Source organism: Silurus meridionalis, chromosome 12 (assembly GCF_014805685.1).
Source record: "Silurus meridionalis isolate SWU-2019-XX chromosome 12, ASM1480568v1, whole genome shotgun sequence".
Lineage (NCBI taxonomy): Eukaryota > Metazoa > Chordata > Actinopteri > Siluriformes > Siluridae > Silurus > Silurus meridionalis.
Window position 1 is genome coordinate 409,099 of NC_060895.1, and position 17,500 is coordinate 426,598.

The 17,500-nt window shown below is 43.1% G+C and overlaps 2 protein-coding genes across 5 annotated transcripts in view; both read right to left on the reverse strand.

The window, feature by feature from the left end:
• The window catches only part of LOC124395105 (chloride channel protein 2-like), a 56,270-nt gene extending 52,933 nt beyond the window's left edge, over positions 1–3,337 (reverse strand). The window contains exon 1 of the mRNA XM_046863713.1: positions 2,870–3,337. Coding sequence (XP_046719669.1) covers positions 2,870–2,920 — 51 coding nt within the window. The 5' untranslated portion in view covers positions 2,921–3,337. The remainder of the gene's footprint in view (positions 1–2,869) is intronic.
• Positions 3,338–16,542: 13,205 nt separating this feature from the next.
• chrd (chordin) overlaps positions 16,543–17,500 on the reverse strand; it is a 12,983-nt gene continuing 12,025 nt past the window's right edge. For all 4 annotated transcript variants that reach the window (XM_046862112.1, XM_046862111.1, XM_046862109.1 and 1 more), the window contains one exon: positions 16,543–17,500. This exon is cut by the window's right edge and continues 111 nt beyond it. The gene's annotated coding sequence lies outside the window, so the exon portion shown is untranslated.

The window sequence follows — 17,500 nt, forward strand, 5'->3', positions numbered from 1 at the left end:
AATAACTGCCAACTAAAGTGAGTCCACCCTTAGTGAACGTGTCAGAACTCTGTCCATAGTGTGAATATTGTGTGAACACATTGTTATGCAGCACTGCTTTAATCCTCCTGGGTGTGGAATTCACCAGAGCTGCACAGGTTGTTGCTGATCCTCTTCCACTCCTTCATAATGACATCACAGAGCTGCTGGATCTTACATACATGGTGCTTCTCCACCTTCTGCTTGAGGATCACCACAGGTGCTCAATAAGGTTTAGGTCTGGAGATGTACTTGACCACTCCTTCACCTTCACCTTCCTCAGCAAGGCAGTTATCTTGGTGGTGTGTTTGTGGTCGTTATTATGTTGGAAAACTGCTGTTCGGCCCAGTTTCTGAAGGAAGAGCATCATGTTCTGCTTCAGAATGTAATAGTACATGTTGGAATCCATGTTTCCCTCAATGATCCACAGCTCCACAGTACCAGCAGCACTCATGCAGCTCCAGACCATGATGCTGCCACCACCATGCTTGACTGTAGGAAAAACACAGTTTTTTTGTTCTCCTCACCAGGGCATCACCACACATGCTGGACACCATCTCAGCCAAACAAGTTTATCTTCGTCTTATCAGATCACAGGATATGGTTTCAGGAATTCATGCTTGTGGACAGGAGATGACCTTTAGAGGAGGCCTCTTTTGGGTACCTGTTACAGTTACCCGTCTCACTCTCATACAGGACGACAGTAACCCGTCTCACTCTCATACAGGACGACAGTAACCCGTCTCACTCTCATACAGGACGACAGTGACCCGTCTCACTCTCATACAGGACGACAGTGACCCGTCTCACTCTCATACAGGACGACAGTGACCCGTCTCACTCTCATACAGGACGACAGTGACCCGTCTCACTCTCATACAGGACGACAGCGACCCGTCTCACTCTCATACAGGACGACAGCGACCCGTCTCACTCTCTCCTGACTGCAGTTACAACATCCTCATTGTTAAACACAAGTTCACCCACAAAGTCTTTCTGTAAACACTGATACAATATTCGCATTTAAGTGTGTTTTATTCTTTAAAATAATAAGGCATTAGTATAAAACATTATGAATAATTTCCTTTTTATTTAATATACATCTTTACAGTTTCCACTTCTAACATGACACACACACACACACACACACACACACACACACACACACACACACACACAGTGAGTAGGATATAGATCAAACAGTTCCACTATCTCACTTGATGACACACTTTAACCATTGATCACACACACACACACACACACACACACACACACACACACACACACACGATGAGACATTGTCAGGCCTCCCCAGTTCTACCGGCAAAAGAACAATTACAGATATGAATGTAACACACAGCCGTGCACACACACATTCCACCATGTATCACCGCTTCAGAAGTGATCAGACCTTCACAGATCAGACCTGTACCCAGTCAGATCAACGAGAGGGTAAAGCTTGGAATTTTGATCTCAGTAGGACAATTTTTTTTATTACTAATCAAATTAATAATTATTACCTAATCACCGCTTTCTGACCAATCAGAGACCAGAACCTCACAACAACATGGGATTGTGTGTAACTGCGTAGCATCTTGTGTTCAACGTCCACACAAGAGCTTAAGATACTAATACATTTTCTGTTAAAAAAAATAACCTCTGATTCGGGACAGTCTCTACCCACAATGCACTGCAGCAGGGAAACTGTTCAACATCGTGTGAGAGTCTGTGGGAGGCTTCAGAGCTCAGAAACCATCACTAACACACTGTGGATCCTTTCAGTTCTGTCTGTCTCACACACACACACACACACACACACACACACACACACACACCCAGCTGCAAGACAAAGGCACTGTGTTTGTGTGTGTGTGTGTGTGTGTGTGTGTGTGTGTATTGGGGACAGCTCGTTCTGTAGCTGCTCCAGCTCCTGCACAGAAATGCAGCCTGTCATCTCTAACTAGACAAACACAAAGCCTCATGTGCCCACACACACACACACACACACACACACACACACACACACACACACGAAAATATGAGATCGAACAGAAAAAAGGAAAAGAAAGGACCGAATGCATGTGTGGATACAGATCAGAGGTGGTCAATAAATCAGTGTCAGTACCGCAGTATCATCGATCTTCTTGATACTGATATCGGATCATTCATCATTATTAAAATGAGCTATTTCAGCATGAACTTATTTAGATTTAGTCACAAAACACTCGTGCATCACAGTTCCAAATATCATAGTATCTTGTGTTTGATATATAAATATATTTGAGGTGTTTACTCCTGAAAACACAGGAGAATGTGGTTGTCTCTGAGAAAACGTCTCTCGGAGCAGGACTGTGGGAGTTAAGTTCCTGAGTAAACAACACTCACATCCCACTGACACACACATCTATAACCAGTATTATACTAATAATATAATCAATATAATCATTTAGAAGAAGGACAGAGATCAGCAATACTGAATAAAGAAAGAAAGCAAATAGAATAAAAGCAAAAATAAATAGAGAATATAATATATATAAAAGAAAACATTTAAAAGAGAAGCATAAAACATTTCATATAAACAACTAAATAAAATGGGGAACTAATCAATTAAATTATGTAATATAGGACATTTGTTATTGTCTTTTAAATATTCATGAATTATTTGTGTTTATTACTTAATAAATTAATGAATTAAAGCCGGTGATTAAAGTGTTTGATTTCAGCTCAGTCTCTACAGTGTAACTACTGTCGCAACAAACTTTAATCAATAAACACACACACACACACACACACACACACACACAGAGTCCCGTTATAGTCTGAGCTGCAGAAAACTTGCGCGTGAACTCACCAAAGTTTGCTCGTACTGCAGCGCGCGCTGATCCGAACCGTCTCCGGCCATGGTTGTCTGCAGACGCTCGCGGAGTCCCGGTACCAGAGAGAGAGAGAGAGAGAGAGAGAGAGAGAGAGAGAGAAAGAGGCGCGCGCACACACAAACACACGCCGGAGCTGAAGCCCACCAGAACAGAACGCACGGTGGGGGCACGCGCTGAGCACGGGTACAGGTACGGGCACTGAGGGTTTATGCGCGAACGTGTGGCATGAAGCGGGCGCGCGCGTCACGCATACGGATGCACCGGAGAGAGCGTGCTGCGTGACGCCTGCCGGAGTCTGTCCATCTCTTTATGTCCCTTTAGGTTCCTGACGCGAGCCGAGGCGGGACCACGGCGAAAATCACCGGCAACGTCTGAAACCGAACCGTGCTTCCCTACGAAGTGTGTCCCGGAGTGAGCCGCCCCCGGGCCGCGCGTGCTCACTTCACCACTTCTGGAACACGGACGTGTGCTGATCTGGACGAAGCCAAAAGTACCAGGCTCCGCCCCCCTACACTTTCCTACAATGGTACGGTCCGCTCTCTGAAGTTTTCGTGCAGCGCGTGCACCTCGGCGCGCTCCCGATCCCGGCAGATCGGGTCTGGTTCGGGTCCGGTTTAGGTTTACTGCACTGTCACAAAACTACATTTTAATGTAAACTAACTGATAAAACCTGATCAAACACACACACACACAGAGCGGAGGGGTTCACGAGCTCACAAAGTTTCAGCTGCTTTCTAAAGCAGTTCTGTGAAAACCATCAATAAATGATTATAATAATTTATTATTATAATCAACTATTCATCAATAAACCCAATGTACAGCTTCGATCTACAGCTCACTTTAAATGTTTCCATTCCGAAGTCGAATCTGTTTATTTATTTAATATGAATGATGAATTGTTCTGGAGATCATGTCGGGAGTCCAAAATGTAGAAGGTTGAGCAGATCTCATGGAAGTTATGAGGTCATAGGAAAGATGTTCTTCAGAGAGTTAAATGTAGACTTTCATTTATAGAAAGTATGTGCACTTCTGACCATCACAATTGTAGATCAGATTAGAGATCATCAGCCTGATGGTCTGCAGGAAGAAGCTGGTGCAGGATCTGATGAGAGCAGTCTATGGTTCAGGGTGGCTGGAGTGTCTGATGATCCTCCATGACTGCTCCGTGTCTGAGGTGGTGCAGTTATGCAGCTAGTCAGGATGTGTTCCACGGTCAAGGTGTAGAATGATTTGGGGATTTGGGATTTTTCTGAGCCATCTAAGGAAAAGAGGAGCTAGAGGGCCTTCTTTATCACTGCCTCAGTGTGAGTGGATTATGTAAAGTTCTCAGTGATATGATTACAGAGGAACTTGCTGTTGACATGCTCCACTGACATCTTATGGATGGTGATGAAGCTGGTGCCAGTGTGTCCGAGAATGCAGAGTAAGCTTTTTTTATTGTTGTAGGTGATTAGACCTACCACTGTTGTGTCATATGCAAATCTTTGGCCATGAAGTCCTCTAGTACAGGAGAATGCTGAGAACAACCAAAGTGCTGCTCCAGTGTTACGGTTCAGCAGGGAGAAGGTTCAGGCAGGTTACCTTAGGCACAGTGATAGACACGTGATTGAAGCAAGGAAATGAAAAGGTTGAAAAGGTCTGAAACCCCTCTTTGTAAAGGTATCAGTGGGGTTGAGGAGGTCAGGATTTTGTGCAGGACACTCAAGTTCTTCCATTCCAACCTGAACACCAAACACCATGGTGTTAATGGATTTACTGAGATCACGTGATGATCACACACACACACACACACACACACACACACACACACACACACACACACACACACACACACAGATAAGTGTCTTATATTTTATACTTATTAATATTCATATATTTACACATTAATATATAAAGTAATAATATTGGAGGTAAATCAGCTTTTAAACAGACATAATTTTCTGAAATAAAGATCATTTGTGTGTATCTTTACACTCTGTTGTGTTTGAACACTTTCATGTTGTGTGTTTTTACATAATGATGTGTAGTGTAGTTAAGTTACATTCTTATACACTGTTATACACACTCTCACACACTCTCACACACTCTTATACACACTCTCACACACTCTTACACACTGTTATACACTCTTACACACTCACACACACTCTTACACACTCTAATACACACTCCCACACACTCTTATACACTGTTATACACACTCTCACACACTCTCACACACTCTTATACACACTCACACACTCTTAAACACTGTTATACACTCTTACACACTCACACACACTCTTACACACTCTAATACACACTCCCACACACTTACACACTGTTATACACACTCACACACTCACACACTCTTACACACTCTAATACACACTCATACACAATCCCACACACTCTTACACACTCTAATACACACTCTATACACACTCTCACACACTCTCACACACTCTACACACTCTTATACACACTCTCACACACTCTACACACTTACACACTCTCACACACTCTTACACATCCTCACACACTCTTACACTCACACACTCTCACACAATCTTACACACTCTACACACTCACACTCTCACACACTCTTACACACTCTTACACTCTTACACACTCACACTCTCACACTCTTACACACTCACACTCACACTCTTACACACTCTACACACTCTCACACACTTACACACTCTTACACTCACACACTCTCTCACACACTCTCACACACTCTTACACAATCTCACACACTCTCACACTCTTACACACTTACACACTCACACTCTCACACACTCTAATACACACTCTTATACACACTCTCACACACCTCACACACTCACACACTGTTACACACTCTTACACACTCTCACACTCTCACACACTCTCACAATCTCACACACTCTTACACACTCTCACACTCTCACACACTCTAATACACACTCTTATACACTCTTATACACACTCTCACACTCTCACACACTGTCACACACTCTTACACACTCTCACAATCTCACACACTCTTACACACTCACACTCTCACACACTCTAATACACACTCTTATACACACTCTTATACACACTCTCACACACTCTTACACACTCACACACTCTCACACACTCTAATACACACTCTATACACACTCTCACACACACTCTCACACACCTCACACACTCACACACTCTTACACACTCTCTCACACTCACACACACTGTTATACACACTTACACACTCTAACACACTCCTACACAATCTCACATACTCTTACACACTCTCAGACACTCTCACACACTCACACACTCTTACACACTTATACACACTCTCACAGACACTTACACTCTCACACACTCACAGACTCTTACACACTCTCACACACTCTTACACACTCTCACACACTCTTACACACTCTTACACACTCTCACACACTCTACACACTTACACACTCTCACACACTTACACACTCTTACACACTACACACTCTTACACACTCTCACACACTCTCACACTCTCACACTCTTACACACTCTACACACTCTTACACACTGTTATACACTCTTACACACTCTCACACTCTTACACAATCCCACACACTCCCACACACTCTTACACACTCTTACACACTCTAATACACACTCATACACACTCTCACACTCTTACACACTCTTATACACACTCTAATACACACTCTTATACACACACTCTCACACTCTCACACACTCTAATACACACTCATAAACACACTCTCACACACTCTCACACACTCTTACACATTCTTATACACACTCTCACACACTCTTACACACTCTTATACACTCTCACACTCTCTCACACACTCACACACTCTCACACACTCACACACTCACACACTCTTACACACTCACACACTCTTACACACTCTTATACACTCTTACACACTCTCACACACTTACACACTCTCTCACACACTCTTACACACTCTCACACAATCTTACACTCTCACACAATCTTACACACTCTTACACACTCACACACTCTTACATACTCTTATACACACTCTTACACACTGGTATACACTCTTACGCACTCTCACATCCTCACACACTCTAACACACACTTACACAATTTTAGACACTCTCACACACTCTTACACACTCTTATACACTCTCACACACTCTCACACACTCTTACACACTCTCACACAATCTTACACACTCTCACACACTCTTACACACTCTTATACATTCTCACACACTCTCACACAATCTCACACACTCTTACACTCTCACACACTCTTACACACTCTTACACACTCTTAATTCAATTCAATTCATGTTTATTTGTATTGCGCTTTTAACAATGAACATTGTCTCAAAGCAGCTTTACACAGATAATGTGGTGATTAAAAGTGAATATTTTCTTTATAAGTAAGTTTGTCCCTGATGAGCAACTGTGGCAAGGAAAAACTCCCCGAGATGGCATAAGGAAGAAACCTTGAGAGGAACCAGACTCAAGAGGAACCTCATCCTCATCTGGGTTGCACCGAATGTCCATTTGAATCAGATTTACGATGTTGCGGGGTTCAGTGATGATGATCAGAAGAGAAACTTTATTCCTGAGTCAGTGTAGCAGACTGTTGACATTAACTACAGTCCAATCCATCCTCAAAGCACCCGTTCTTACTCCGGAATTTCTTACACACTCTTATACACTCTCACACACTCTCACACACTCTCACACACTCTTACATCTTTATTCACACTGATAAGTGCCGCTTTATTACCCTGTGCTGATAAGATGGCACTTTAGCAACTTCAGGGTCTTACACACACACACACACACGCACACGCACACACACACACACACACACACACACACACACACACACACACACAGACGTACATATACACACACAGAAGAAGAGAGAGTTTAATAGCTGGAGGTGTGGTGGTTAATGATTACAGTAAATTGTAAAAAGAGGTCAGAGTGAAGGTCTAGAAAGTTCTGTCAAGGCAAAATTTCACTCCACCGTGTGTGTGTGTGTGTGTGTGTGTGTGTGTGTGTGTGTGTGTGTGTGTGTGTGTGTGTGTGATGAAGAGTGAAATCTTTCACATTATTTGTTTTCACTCCTGGACACTGAAACCCACTTCATAAATAACACAGAAGTGGGTGAAAGTATTAGTACCTTATCACAGAAGAAAGTCACCAAATAAGTTTACCATCTTGGGCCTAATCACACTAAAGCTTAAAGAGAATAACTAGAACTATGGCAGCTAGCTAAACTCGCTAGGGTCCAACAATCCTGATCTTCATCTTCAGGAAAGAACAGACTTGATCTTCAGACTTGATTTCAGTAAATAAAACACTAAGCTGTGTTATATCGCTGTGGTGTAAAACAAATAAAACACTGGGGACGTGGTGTTACAGGAAACTAATCAGGTGGTAATTAATGCATGGATTTGATGATGATGTTTCATCCTCCAGACAGCTAAAACAGAACTACCACAAGATGGCATGTCACTTTTGTTCGCTATGGTAACCCACTGTAGCGTGCCCATTTCAATGTCAGTGTGCTAGCATGTGATTTGTACATCATTTATATGCTTTTCTTTTCACTTTGGGTCGTTCTTCACCTCCACATCATAAACTAACATCCTGTTCCACTCACATCTAGCACTGGTTTACTACCTTCACCTGATAATCCTGGATAAGATGTGTTCTCCACAGTGTAGAGCTGCAAATAGAAGCAGAAATCACAGAGAATTACACCAGTAGAACGGGACAGGACGTGTTAGAGACGTGTTAGAGACATGTCTGTGACTGAAGCAGCTCCAGGATGATCCTCCAGGCGATGGAATAAGTCAACATGACCCAACCTACACCATGTTCCACTCCGGTTCATCCTGAATGTACTCTTTTCCAGGAATCATGAGTTTCAGCTCTGCCCACAGATCTGCGCTGTTCACATTCAATCATCTGCCCCGATTTTAGACGCATCACCCAAATCACATCTTCTCCGATTCATTTATTGTTTTACATAATGTTTGTGTAAATAGCTAATATTCACTGCAACAACAACAACAACAAAAACAACAACTGCAACAAATAAATAAGAGAAAACATTATTTACAAAAAAACACAACACAACAGAAAACTAGACCAGAAATATAGAAATGATGCTTCAGATCGTTGCTGCCCCAACAGCATCAGCAGCTCCAACAGGAGAAATGAAATCTTCTTCTTCTTCTTCTTCTTTCGGCTGCTCCCATTACGGGTCGCCACAGCGGATCATCCGTCTCCATACCACCCTGTCCTCTACATCTGCCTCTTTTACACCAACTACCTGCATGTCTTCCCTCACCACATCCATGAACCTCCTTCTTGGCCTCCCTCTTTTCCTCCTACCTGGTGGCTCCATCCTCAGCATTCTTCTACCAATATAATTTATGTCCCTCCTCTGCACATGTCCAAACCATCTCAATCTCGCCTCCCTCACCTTGTCACCAAAACATCCTACATGCGCTGTCCCTCTAATAAACTCATTTCTAATCTTATCCATCCTCGTCACTCCCAACGAAAACCTCAACATCTTCAGCTCTGCTACCTCCAGCTCCACCTCCTGTCTTTTACTCAATGCCACTGTCTCTAATCCATACAACATCGCAGGTCTCACCACAGTCCTATAAACTTTCCCTTTCATTTTGCAGATACCCTACTATCACAAATCACTCCTGTCACTCTTCTCCACCCACTCCACCCTGCCTGCACTCTTTTCTTCACTTCTCTAACACACTCTCCATTACTTTGCACTGTTGACCCCAGGTACCTGAATTCCTCCACCTTCTGAAGCTCTTCTCCTGCAACCGCACCACTCCACTGCCCTCCCTCTCATTCACACACATGTATTCTGTCTTACTCCTACTGAGTTTCATTCCCCTTCTCTCCAGCGCATATCTCCACCTCTCCAGGCTCTTCTCAACCTGCTCCCTACTCTCACAACAAATCACAATATCATCCGCAAACATCATAGTCCAGGAGACTCCTGTCTGACCTCGTCCGTCAACCTGTCCATCACCACTGCAAACAGGAAAGGGCTCAGGGCCGATCCTTGATGCAGTCCAACCTTCACCCTAAACCAGTCTGTCGTACCTACTGCACACTTCACTGCTGTCACACTGTCCTCATACATGTCCTGCACCACCCTCACATACTTCTCTGACACACCTGACTTCCTCATACAATACCACAACTCCTCTCTTGGCACTCTGTCGTAGGCTTTCTCTAAATCCACAAATACACAATGCAATTCCTTCTGTCCTTCTCTATACTTCTCCATCAACATTCTCAAAGCAAATAAGGCATCTGTGGTGCTCTTCCTCGGCATGAAACCATACTGTTGCTCACAGATGGTCACCTCTTCTCTCAACCTGGCTTCCACTACTCTTTCCCATAACTTCATGGTGTGACTGATCAACTTAATTCCCCTGTAGTTACTGCAGGTCTGCACATCTCCTTTATGCTTAAAGATCGGTACCAGCACACTCTTCTCCATTCCTCAGGCATCTTCTCACCTTCCAAAATCCTGTTAAACAATCTGGTCAAAAACTCCACTGCCATCTCTCCTAAACATCTCACGCTTCTACCGGTATGTCATCTGGTCCAACCGACTTTCCACTCTTCATCCTCTTAATCGCTGCTCTCACTTCCTCCTTACTAATCCTATCTACATCCTGCTTCACCAACTCCACATCATCCAACCTTCTCTCTCTCTGATTTTCCTCATTCATCAGCTGCTCAAAATACTCCCTCCACCTTCTCAACACACTCTCCTCACTAGTCAACACATTTCCTCTCCATCCTTTACTGCTCTAACTTGCAGTACATCCTTTCCAGCTCGGTCCCTCTGCCTGGCCAATCTGTATAAATCCTTTTCTCCTTCCTTAGTGTCCAACCTCTCATACAGCTCCTCATATGCCTTTTCCTTGGCTTTCGCCACATCCTCTTAACCTGCTGCCGCATCTCCTTGTACTCCTGCCTACTTTTCTCATCACTCTGTCTATCCCACTTCTGTTTTGCCAACCTCTTTCTCCTTATGCTCTCCTGCACTTCCTCATTCCACCACCACGTCTCCTTGTCTTCCTTTCTATTTCCAGATGTCACACCAAGTACTTTTCTAGCTGCCTCCCTCATCACTCCTGCAGTAGTTGCCCAATCATCCAACACCTCCTTAACACCACTGAGCCTCTCTCTGACCTCTTCCCTGAACCTCACACTACACTCTTCCTCCTTCAGTTTCCACCATCTTATTCTTCTTTCAGTCCTCACTCTCCTCCTCTTCTTCTTCGCCTCCAAAACCATCCTACAGACCACCATCCGATGCTGTCTAGCTACACTGTCCCCTGCCAACACCTTACAGTCTCCAATCTCCTTCAGGTTGCATCTCCTGCATAGCACATAGTCCACCTGTGTGCACCTTCCTCCACTTTTATACGCCACCCTATGATCCTCCTTCTTCTTAAAATAAGTGTTCACCACTGCCATTTCCATCCTTTTAGCAAAATCTACCACCATCTGCCCTTCCACATTCCTCTCCTTAAAACCATACCTACCCATCACCTCCTCATCACCTCTGTTCCCTTCACCTACATGCCCATTAAAATCTGCCCCAATCACCAACCGTTCTTTCCTAGGTACACCATCTACCACTTCATCTAATTCACTCCAGAATCTTTCCTTCTCCTCCATCTCACAGCCAACTTGTGGAGCATAGGCACTGATGACATTTATCATCATCCCTTCAACTTCCACCTTCACGATCATCACCCTATCAGAAACTCTCTTCACCTCCACTACACTCTTACTGTACTCTTCCTTCAGAATCACCCCTACACCATTTCTCTTTCCATCCACACCATGATAAAACAGTTCCTGGCCTTACTCCCTTTCCACTTGGTCTCCTGAACACACAGCATATCTACCTTTCTCCTCTCCATCATATCAGCTATCTCTCCCTTTCCCGTCATAGTACCAACATTTAAAGTACCAACCCTAACCTCCAATCTCCTGCACTGCTCCTTTCCCTGCCGTCTCTGTAGACGTCTTCCTCCTCTCCTTCTCCTCCTTCGGCCAACAGTAGCCCAATTTCCACCGGTACCCTGTCAGCTAACGATACCTGTGGCGGTCGTTGTTAACCCGGGCCTCGACCGATCCGGTATGGAATTCTCATTTGTGATCCGCATCTTTGATTTGGCACATGTTTTACGCTGGATGCCCTTCCTAACGCAACCCTCCCCATTTACCCGGGCTTGGGACCGGCACTAAGAATGCACTGGCTTGTGCCTCCCTAATGGCTGGGTTAACAGGAGAAATGAAATAAATATGTTAATAAGATTTTCATGCTTCTTCATGCAGGTCGATTGGAAACGATTCAGTTTATTGACACAACAAGTGGAAGTCTTTTCCGTCATGCTGGTTGGAGATGTTCTTGTGGTTTATGGTTACGATTCATTATGCTCTAAATATTTTACAGTACACACACACACACACACACACAAACACACACACACAAACACACAAACACACACGTCCTGGATGCCAAATAACTAATGACCCAGAATCAGAATGTGAGCTAAAGGAGACACCTCTTTAACATGACAAACATCAAAGACAACATGTCAAACACAGGTCCTCTTCAGGGACGTTAGAATCTTATCTATTGTTCCTACGAAGGAGGTCTGTTTTGGTTCAGAACTTTAATTAAACCAAGGAAAGCCCCGCAGGCTCTGGACGTATTTCAGTTGTTTTGCTGGTGAATGTGTGGATGGAAATGGCTGCAGGCGTGATGATGTGAGCTCATGGAAATGTCTGAGATGTCCTGAGGTCTTCCTCAGGGTTTTATCCCAAGCACCAGAGATGTTTAATACTTACTGTATACAGATGATTTCTTTAATCACCAACAGCTGCAGGTTCATTTATACAGGTGATATCTGCTGGGCATTTAAAAAAAACGTTCCAGTAAATAAAAACATTGCATGCTCAAGGTCACACTGGACAACAAATAACCAAAGTGTGACCTTCATCCAGTCTAATTGAGTTCCCAATACACAAATCTCAATTTCAATGTAGTGATACATTCATAATGACACTCAGGAGGAATTTAACCAAGTGGCAATTTTTACCTTTAAATAATTTCACTGGTTGATGATGTCCCAAAAAAATGATATTTTCTATGTAAACATATACTGACTAACAGTGTCCCACAGTAGCAGTGTCCCACTGTAGCAGTGTCCCACAGTCAGAATGTCCCACAGTAGCTGTGTCCCACTTTAGCAGTGTCCCACAGTCAGAATGTCCCACAGTAGCAGTGTCCACAGTAGCAGTGTCCCACAGTAACAGTGTCCCACAGTCAGAATGTCCCACAGTAACGGTGTCCCACAGTAGCAGTGTCCCACAGTAACAGTGTCCCACAGTCAGAATGTCCCACAGTAGCAGTGTCCCACAGTAGCAGTGTCCCAATTTAGCAGTGTCTCACAGTCAGAATGTCCCACAGTAGCAGTGTCCCACAGTAGCAGTGTCCCACAGTAACAGTGTCCCACAGTCAGAATGTCCCACAGTAACAGTGTCCCACAGTAGCAGTGTCCCACTTTATCAGCGTCCCACAGTCAGAATGTCCCACAGTAACAGTGTCCCACAGTAGCAGTGTCCCACAGTCAGAATGTCCCACAGTAGCAGTGTCCCACAGTAGCATTGTCCCACAATAACTGTGTCCCACAGTCAGAATGTCCCACAGTAGCAGTGTCCCACAGTCAGAATGTCCAATATCAATGTGTGTGTGTGTGTGTGTGTGTGTGTGTGTGTGTGTGTGTGTGTGTGTGTGTGTGTGTGTGTATAGGGTTCTTTCCTAATTTGCATATTCATTAATAATAATCGATCTGGTCATGTGTGAGGTGGGGGAAGATGCAGTGCTTGCTTGCTTGCTTTCTTTCTTTCTTTCTTTCTTTCTTTCTTTCTTTCTTTCTTTCTTTCTTTCTTTTCTTTCTTTTCTTTCTTTCTTCTTCCTGTGTATGAAGGTGTGGTGCACAGTACCCTGGGCAGGTGAAGGCCGAGGCACTGAGGTCAAGGCCTCAGCTGAAGCTGAAGTTGATCAATATGTTTCTGTAATAAAGTCATATTACAGACCAGAGTGAAGATCCTCACTGTCTCTCTGTTCAGTATCGTTACCGGATATAATACTGGATCTCTGTACCACAAATCTCTAAATCACCTGCACACCTTTAATCCTGATCAGCTGTCACAATCCGTCATTCTGAATGTGCTGCACCAGTGGGTGGCCATTAGAGGGAGACAAAGTCTAAACTGTACATGAGTTTCTTCTGCTCTTGGAAAGTTCTACATGAAGGACACAATAATAAATGTGTGTAAAATGTTATAAGTTAAAGGTACATTGATAATGAAATGCCACTGGATAAGATTTGATTATTTGAGTGTAACTGTGTGTACTGAACTAATGAACCTGACTGTTAGCATTTACTAATGTGACACGGGTAGTTTATTTATGTTTATATATATTCACTTTGTCTGGAAGAACTGAGAAATTTGTCCTGAGAACTCTGGAGAGAAATTCTTTCCTAATTAATTTTTCTGAAAACATAAATATAATTAATATTAACATTCAGGAATGAAAAACAATGATTACTTTAAATCAGTGATGTAGTTGCATGCTCACACACACACACACACACACACACACTCACCCACACACACACACACACACACACACACACACACACACACACACACACACACACACACACATTCTCTCTTTTGCATGATGAAGATGGTTGGAGAACGAGAGCGCAGCTTTAAACACTTAACTGAAGAGCTAAAGGAATGCCCTGTAAGAAACACACTCACTAGCAACCAGATGTCCTACGCACACACACACACACACACACACACACACACACACACACACACACACAAGTATATGTCTGAGAGAGAGTGTATTTGAGATGAGTTTGTGTGTGTGTGTGTGTGTGTGTGTGTGTGTGTGTGTGTGTGTGTGTGTGTGTGTGATTGATCAGTGGCAGAAGACAATACAGGTCACATATGGTCCGCATTTGTCTAACATAAAAGAACAACCTTTTGGTGTGTGTGTGTGTGTGTGTGTGTGTGTGTGTGTGTGTGTGTTTTGAAGACGTCCTACAGAAGATACTGTGGCTTACATATGGTCTGGCTCTGTTGAACATAAGAAAGATCTTGTGTGTGTGTGTGTGTGTGTGTGTGTGTGTGTGTGTGTGTGTGTGTGTGTGTGTGTGAGGCCCGCATCTGTGTGTCACATTTTCCCCATTTGTTAAATCCAGATGAAGAGAAGAGAAGGGAGAAGAGGATAAAATAGAAATCAAACAGAGAAAAGAGAAGAAAGAAAGAAAGAAAGAAAGAAAGAAAGAAAGAAAGAAAGAAAGAAAGAAAGAAAGAAAGAAAGAACAAAAGAAAGAAAGATTTGGTCAAAATGATGATTTTTATAGGCTGTACGTTTTCTCAGGTTTTAAACGTGTTTATTTACGTGATTTCTGCCCAAGTGACTGTAAAAAGTGAGTCAGTGTCACATGAAAGTACGTAAAAGTGGAAGCAGCATTCTCCTAATGAAGATCTGTTCTTCACTCACACACTTTCTGAAGCTGCTCCAGATCAGAGGCTGAGTTTATGGACTGCATCATCACAAGAAAGAAAAGACAGAAAGGATCTTTATACTTGTCTCAGGAACTTTACAGCAGAGTAAAATTCTTTCTTCACAAATCCCAGAGATGTTAGTAAGCTGAGGTCAGACATAATACAGTGCCCCCTGGAGCACAGTGGGTAAAGGGCCTTACTCAGGGATTGGCACAAGATTGGCAACTTGGAGATATAAGGGCTTGAACCCCCTGACCTTCTAATCAGTAAAACAGAGCAGTAATCACTGAGTTACCAACTGATAATAGATTCAATTTATACCTTCCCAGACTTCCAGACCTATAATATGGATAATAACGGGGGACAAGGACACCAATTCTCCAGGCCAACAACAAGGACACCAGACTTTCAGACCTCCAGCGAAGACATTAGCCCACCAGCTCTACACCAAGGACACCAGACCACCAGGCCTATAATATTGACAGACATATGACAAGAACACCAGACTGACAGCCCTACAAGGATATCATTCCACTAGGACAACATCTAACACACCCAACCACCAAATCAATAAAAAACACACCGGAACACCTGCAGCAAGACTGAGGTTATAAAAAAGCTACTAGCAGACCTGCAATTAGGAAAGCATACTGCTGATTAAGTGATGGTCCAGATCATCTCCACTGGGAACACTGTGTGTAAGAGGAACACGTCCTGGGTGATAAACCAGGAAAACATTTCTCGTATCTTTAAAAGGCAATGGGTCAGACCTGAGCGACATACTTCCTGGGGGTGGAGCTTAGTTCTTGGTCAGAAAAGGATAAACACAACCCTGAAATTTACAAAGGTCCATAACATGGTGACATTAAAACTAAAGATTTTCCAAAAAATATTCACAACCACAAATTGCTCATGAACAGTTCTAGAAGAACTGAAAAACATTCAGTTCTCCATCAGACGAAGCAAGTCCTTATAAAGAACACTTTTATTGATTTTTGTTCAATAGCGCACTCAATAAATATGAAATACAACATTCATCATAATAATCAGATGGCAAATTTTATAAAATATTAAAATAGGGATTAAAAAAACAAACAAACAAACAAACAGACAGATAACATCAGGTGCAACACATATGGGTGGAGCTAATATGAAAAAGCTCCGCCCTTTAATTAGTCAATCCTTTCCACTGGAGAAGCAAAATCTTCTATTAGGCACTTTCATCAAATGAGACGTCAAGGCTTATTGACTGAGAAGTGAAATTTGCATATTCAAATAAGGTAGAATATTCGAATAAACTGTAGAAGCACAGTATAATGCTGTTTATGAAAGTATATTAGAGCTGTGGAAGCATATGTGTGTGTGTGTGTGTGTGTGTGTTTGTGTGTGTTTGTATGTTTATATGTGTGTGTGTGTGTGTGTGTGTGTGTGTGTGTTTGTGTGTGTTTGTATGTTTATATGTGTGTGTGTGGGGGGCTGCATGTGTGGGTTTTACATTCACTCATTGCCACCCAATGAGTTTACGGCTGCCTGCACTTTGCAGTTTAACACACACACACACACACACACACACACACACACACACACACACACACACACACACACACACACACACCATACCACCCATCGTCAAGAAAATGTATAGCATGTGTGTCTCTGTTCTGAAGTTTGCTTCAAGTCCAACAAAAAGGAGTACAAAAATAAAGCAAAAAAAAAATTCTACATTTTTAAAAAGTCACGGAGGAACTGTATCCAGTGCAGCAGCTTCGTCCTTTTTGCCTTCTTTCTTTCCTTTCTTCCACATCTTTCTTTTCTCCCTCAAAGGCCCTCATTCTTCCTCACTTGCTTGTTTATTTCCAGGTTTTCCCTTTAATCTTTTTCTCCGCTCCTGTTTCTGTCGCTTCTCGACCAGTTCGCCAGCGGCCCACTCGAGAGAGGGACGGACAGACAGACGGACAAACAGATGGAT